This window comes from Oratosquilla oratoria, chromosome 35 (genome assembly GCF_046742065.1).
Source record: "Oratosquilla oratoria isolate Oo_2021 chromosome 35, ASM4674206v1, whole genome shotgun sequence".
Lineage (NCBI taxonomy): Eukaryota > Metazoa > Arthropoda > Malacostraca > Stomatopoda > Squillidae > Oratosquilla > Oratosquilla oratoria.
Genome location: NC_134811.1, coordinates 17088494 through 17095308, shown reverse-complemented (window position 1 = coordinate 17095308; position 6815 = coordinate 17088494). Strand labels below are relative to the sequence as shown.

At 43.9% G+C, this 6815-nt stretch overlaps 1 protein-coding gene across 1 annotated transcript in view; it reads right to left on the bottom strand.

Moving 5' to 3' along the window:
• Positions 1-1347: 1347 nt before the first annotated feature.
• LOC143018575 (uncharacterized) overlaps positions 1348-6815 on the bottom strand; it is a 21875-nt gene continuing 16407 nt past the window's right edge. The window contains exon 3 of the mRNA XM_076174062.1: positions 1348-6272. Coding sequence (XP_076030177.1) covers positions 2340-6083 — 3744 coding nt within the window. The 5' untranslated portion in view covers positions 6084-6272 and the 3' untranslated portion in view covers positions 1348-2339. The remainder of the gene's footprint in view (positions 6273-6815) is intronic.

The window sequence follows — 6815 nt, the reverse complement described above, 5'->3', positions numbered from 1 at the left end:
AGTTGGAAGTAAATGTACATTTCCTATGTTACTTGTTCGTGCAGTTTCAATTTGCTGTACTATTCTTCGGTAGTCTGGGATTTTTTGGGGGAGTTTTTCAAAGGAAAGCAACGTTTCAGTACCACCTAGTTCCATCATCAGGCTTGGTTTATTGGATCTGACTTGGGTAGTACCTTAACCTCAGGTGAAAATGAAGATGTGAATTTTGGTTGTTTAACAGCATGTGAAGTAAGCATGTACTAGGATACTCTGGTCCTCTTCTTCCAGTCACGAAGTGAGGCAAACAGTCAAAGACCAACTCTGAGCTCCAAACTGAATCAATCAAGGAGTTTCCATAAGGATAAGGATACACAAATTGTACCACCAGTACTTTATTGACTAGCATGGCACAAATAGGTGGTGGTTGGAATATACAGTATGTGTGTATATATATATATTTCAATAAAATGATAAGTGGTTGGCGGGAAATCATCGCCAGTCTCTTCAAGTAATGATTTGTATTTGGTTCCACTTCTTTTCTTTTCTCTTTTCCCCTGTGCGTCAGTGTAAATAAAGGAAGACAAAAAAAATCGTTCTCTTCAATACGAAACAATCAAAGCTATGAAATAAACTCAATCTGAAAAACAGAAATGATCATAGACGTCACACATCTATATAGATATTAAAACAACAAAGATTTTGTGTCAACAAATGATTAATTAGCACCAGAGTCCCTAAAAGGCAGTTTTTTAATCCCGATTCTCCTGGTTGCCTCAGAAACGTGTGCAGTTCCTTAAAGTAGAACCATGGTATGGCTCAGAATGCTTAGTTTCAATATTCACTGGTGCCTGAATACACCATTGCGAAACAAACTTTCACGTTCGAAGGATTCTCTTGGCGTGCCCCTTACCTGTTACATGTCAGTTACCAAAGACTCACATTGAACCCCCAAATGTAGTGTTAATTGTGATTCTTCTTACTAATTATGATTTACCCTGTACAATGAGGCCTCTATTGATATCTGACATTCAACATGATGTCACAGCTCTCTCATTCTGGAGTCAAATCGAGTGAGTTAAATGGATAGTTTTTCATCGTTAGTACTGAACACAATTATTGAATAAATCATAATTGAACCCTATCATATAATAATGTAAACATATACAATGGAGCCATTTATTTTTGTGCCACCATGTCAAGAAAAACACTCTTGGATTAATCCATATTTTTTCTGAATTTGCTGTTTATAAACTCGTGATTCTAAATATGCGGAAAAACCACCAAGGAAAAAGATAAACTGATAACCAAGCGCTTTCGTCTATTCATGTACCCTGAGGATGTCTGAATAGACGAAAGCGCTTGGTCTTCAGTTTACCTTTTTCCTTGGTGGTTTTTCCGCACATTTGATAATTAATGTTTAACAAATGTAAAGTCTTATTTTATTATTTAGTTACATTTCTTCTTATCGATTTGATATATGTGATGTAATTTGAAATAACCAGTTCTAACGCTATACGAGTTAATTTATGGTCATTCGTAACTGAAAAATTCAAATGCATTTTCATTTTCTGCATTCCGAAATGTTGTATTTAATCTTTAGATGTGCCGTGTTTTTGTAATAGCAAATTGTGCATGTGAGCAGAAGGGAACGTAAGTATGTATTAATGAGTCTAAATGAAGTCTGCAGGTTGGTGTACCTAGCAAAGTCGTGATGTGGGAGAGATGAAAGTGAGGACGTGATGTGTCTGGCTGGTTAGTGGTATGATTGATATGCTCTGTTAATACACATTTACATAATATACAAATTATTATCTCATATGAAAGTCATCAGTTACTGTACATTCTATATAACCTATCCCCTTCTTATGAAGTACAATATTCCCCCAACAATATACAGTATGCTTTCCTCCATACGAAGGATGCTTGTAATGTGATAACCAACAAAGTGATTTAGAATTAATTCCTTCACTATTCCTTGGTGAAGAAATTATGAAAATTTTAAAGCACCGAAAATAAGATTTTCACTGTAGATCTTCTTTAGAAGGAGGAGAAGAAAGTTTATAGCCACGTGAAAGACATTACACAAGAATAATTAGGAGATATCACATTAGGAGTAGTTTGTACTTTGTTCAGTCGTCGCCGACTGAATAAGTTAATTGCTATAAACGCTCTCCATCCCTCCGGTTCCGTACACAGGATGAGGTCACAACAACATGCGTTAAGCAAGTCACATTGCAAAGTTCCTTTGATTTTCATAACCAGTTTCTTCTACTGAATTTACGTAATACAGGTGTATTGGAACTTTTCTGCCAACTGACACTTGAACACTATTACACTTCTCTCCCTGAGCACGGTCATCATCATACTCCAGTCTCTTCGTGTACCCACATAAATCTCGACCTTTCTTCTTTGTAAGGCCTTTTCACATCCTCGATATCTGTCGAGGTGTTTTGCATGTCCACGTAGTTGTCTTTGTCCCCGGAATCCGCGCACCCTGAGGGGATGTCCGAGTGTGATGCTCGGGACGAGTTCGAGTTTGGTATGGAAGCTCCTGGCGACCCGGACGACCAGATCTGTGGCTCGGTGTAAGTAGCATCATACGATCTTGAAAACTTTGTATGCAAAGCTCCAGAATGAGCCAAAGTTATATTACTGGGCTTGACAGAACTGTTCCTACTGATTAGTGGTCTCGCGGAAATCGGAGAAGAGGAGGGGGACTGTTGTTGCCGCAGTGAATGGTGGTGCAAACTGTTTTGACCTCTTTCCCTACGGCGGCGAGGACGATGGCCACAAGGGCGGACTGGAGGACTCGGATTAAGCTGTTGGTTTTGGACCAGCTCACTAGTCGCACCATTTTTGATCGCCATGCTACTACCCTCTTGTCCAGGAACACTCTTGTCCTCGCTGCTTAAGGGGCTATAACTATGACCATGTATAGAGAAATTACTTCCTACTAGTTTACTAAGAATACCAGCCCTTGGCTGGGTCTTAACAACATCATTAAGAGAACTTGAGCTAGTTTTGAGCATATCGAAATCGTTTACCTCACCGTCCTCGCCGCTGGATTCCAACCCGTCCCCTTCTGTTTCATCTGAATAGTTCACAGCACCCTCAGAGTTTGGCATGGTCTTGTGGTGAAGAAGAACGTGGAAGGGACGACTCGAAGAAGTGCCTGACTGGAGAATGGGCAACTTTGTAAATGTCTGCGGTGTCGTCGTTAGACCAGGGGAAGCCGTTGATGAACGATCGATGTCATCACCTTCATCGCACTGATGGCTAGCGTTGGAGCACGCGTCCGAATCAGACCCTTGAGAGGACGGGGAGCCATTTCCCTGGAACCCGTCGTGGGACGCCGAGACGTCCGTCAGGTAATCCACGTTAAGGTCGGACTGGGAGGAAACGGACACGGCGCAAGCCTGGGGAGGAGTGAGAAGAGATGCGAGTTGCTCCACCATGTGCCGAGCAATGGCAGGGTCCTCGTACTTGTGCACTCCAGCGACCTCCTCAGCGTAGCCAATATGCTGCTGTAGCAGCTTAATCCTCGGCCCAGAGAGCCTGTGAAGTGATGCATACAAATTACTACTCCCGGTGGTGGACACAGAGGAAGGGTGATGGTAGTATGAAGCCACTTCAAAGTCATCATACATTCTTACATCAAAACTATTGGCAGCACTTATAGAAGAACATGTACTTGGGCATTTGGGCCACTGTAAGTCATTCTTAAGAGATAGAACACCCGTGGAGGAATAATCTGTGGCGTTCACTTCGCTTGGACATGTTGTTGTCGAGTCTTTCTGTGTATTCGAATATGGTTCGGTATTCATGCTGTTCTGGGTTAAATGATCAAAGTGTCCGGAGTCGTATTGATTATTGTAGCTATTGGTATTGTTTACAAACTTTTGAGAGTTTTTCAAGGACTTGTGAGCCATGTTTTGCTTACTACGCTCCTGTACAAATTCTTTAACTTTGGGTATTTTTGTTGAGGTCTTCTTGACGTTCTTCGAATCATCACACAACTTGTCCAGCTTCGATGAAGACTTGCAGAGCATCTCCTCCATGTTCTGTTGAGGATCGGTTTGAGTCTTGAACTTAACTAATCCCGATTCATTATAGAGTGCCGAGGAGGGACGCGAAGATTCGTTGGAAGGAGCCCCACCACCACTATAGTTCCATGAACGATGAACATCTGATGTCGTCGAAGTAAGAGTCACTGACTTCCGAACCGAACGCTTCTTGTTAGCGGGCATTATCCCTGTGTTCACCTTTCGTTGAGGGATTGTTCGCTCAGTAGTAGAAGCGTCCTCATAGACCACTTTTGTGCCCGTGTGTGACGTGAATTGGCGAACGGCTTGGTTTGCCTGGCAGATCGCAGGGTACATGTCGTCCAGTTGTTTTTTGCCACTGACCTTAACATCCCAGCTCTTTTCGTTCCCACCCGTACAACTCTGGCAAAACATAGAGGACAGGCGCGTGCTCTCCTTCTCACTCCCGCCGCTGTAACCCTTTACCCTCTGCTTTCCATTTGAAGTGCCGGAGGGAAGAGCCGATGCTACGCCGATCAGGATCCACATGAGGATCTCTAGTAGGCGGCTGGCGGAGTGGTAACCGTACCAGGACCACGGCTGTGGCGTGTGATGAGCCCAGAGACCCTGGAGAGTTACCATTCCGTAGGCTTGGAGGCCAACAAGAAGAAGACCGGTCACTGTGGCTGCCAGAGTGAGTCTAGCCCCTCGACTCAGTGAAGACCGGGGAAGGCAGCCAGGAATTGTGCCCCCTTCTAGATGGACCCTGGTGAATGTCATCCTTACAAGCTCCCCCTGTTGGCGGACAGCCACTCTCTCAACGTGGCTGAAGGCCCATACGTAACCGATACATAGGGAGGTGCCCCAGACGGCAGTGACCACCTGGACGACGACATGAAGTAGGACGGCCTTGGTTCCCATAACTCCAACGACAATGTCGGCAGTGATGCTGAGACCCAGATGGAATACGACGATGGTGACAAGGACGAGAGGCGTTTGGAGTACTGGAGGGAGAAGATGAGTGCGGGTGGCTCTCAAAAGAGCCAAAATAAGAACGGCCAGAGCGCTAACGAGACAGGGCGCTCCTGTATTGAAAAGGATGTACGAGAGAGGAGTGGGGAGTTTTCCTTCGCAACTGTAGGGGTCATGGAAGAGATACACACTCCTGAAGAAGGTAGCGAGGAAAAATAGAAGGTGAATAGTGACGTAATACCTCCTTGGGAGAAGATGGGTTGAAACATGGATCCTTGCAAGGCAATAAAGGGCAAAAAGGGCAAGCAAGCTGTAAAAACTAGCCACGGTGTACACATGGATTTCCCAGGCAATCCCCCATGCCTGCCGTGCCAGGATCCAATTCGGGGTCGGTTCTCCCCAGGGTCCCACATTTTGACAGATCACTTCTTGAACTCCCAAGTCGTCCTCAGATCCCACTGACGTGAGATCAATCACGTGGTTTTTGTTCATGCTGTCAAAGCTCTTGGAGTCACCGGTGGGATGGCCAACGGACTCCTGGACGCTAACGTGGCCGTTGGAGGACTGAGTCACTAGAGCATTGTCCTCCTCCTGGTTTTTCCCTATGTAGTCATTATGGTGTCGTTCGCCATCCAGCATTGTGTTGATTCGCTTATGGATATTCAAAGTTAAGTCTTCTTGGGACGTGGAAACGACTTTCGTGTCAGGCATGTGCGCAACGACCTCGGGAATTTTGTGGTGCTTGTTACCTTCGTGGTGATCTTCCTTAGTCGTCTTTTCTTTCACTATTTCTTCGGATGAGGGAGAAATGGTAGAGACTCCATACGCAACGCCCCGGAAGATGGCTCCCAACTTGTAATCCATCAAGCTATCATTGCCCTTCCGTCTGGGACTCATCTCGGTCCACTTCGAGAAGAGGCCTTGGTTGCTCTTGTTTTTTGGGGCAGTGAGAGGCGAGGACCTGAGACCCACCTGGGTGAAGGCCGGCACCACGAAGGCAGACCAGAAGACCACGACCCCAAATAAGAGTCGAAGTTGCTGGTAATGGTGGTGATAATGGTAGTAATAAGAGGTGCAGTGAGTGATGGTATGCTGTGGTAAGAATACCATGATGGAGGTGGTGGTGAAAATGGTTGTGAAGATTGTATTGGAATTTATATCAAGATGCAAGTGATGGTGAAGCAGGGAAGAAGGAGGCTGGCGTCTTGTTCAAACAACCGGACAGGTTCCAAGGCAATGGGGTCTTCAGACTGAACTAGACTGTTCCTCCGTCTCTCCTGAGGATTTGATCATCTGGAACTGAAAAAAATACACTGATAATTCTGTAACAAAAAAAAACCGTATGATAATAATGGTATAAGCATAACTTTAGACTTCAGAAATCACACATTTTCACGAACTAATCTATTCATAGTCAAATGCACATATAATTTTTTTCTTCTAGAAGTTTTAACTCTCAGTAAAAGAAATGTTGTTATTTTTCTTTAGTTTTACTCAAATTTTCTATGCAATTGATGACCTCAGAAATCATCCTACAGGCTATCACTGTCACAAGTGTTTTGAAAATACCAAAAATCTCACCGAGAATGTAATTAAGTACAAGCGTCTATTTATTTGGATTGAACCTTACTTCTATTAAAAAGTCTTAGATATCTGGGAACAAGTAGAATTGGAAATGGAAGACTGAAGAATGAGATTAAGCAGAGCTGGAAGAAGGAGAAGGTGCTAGGTGCTCTGAGAATAGTAAGAAGAAATAAAAGGATGTCAGTGGAAGCAATAAAAATAATGCATGGAAAAAAAATCGTCCCAACTGTTATGTATGGGATTGAGCCCTGGAATATA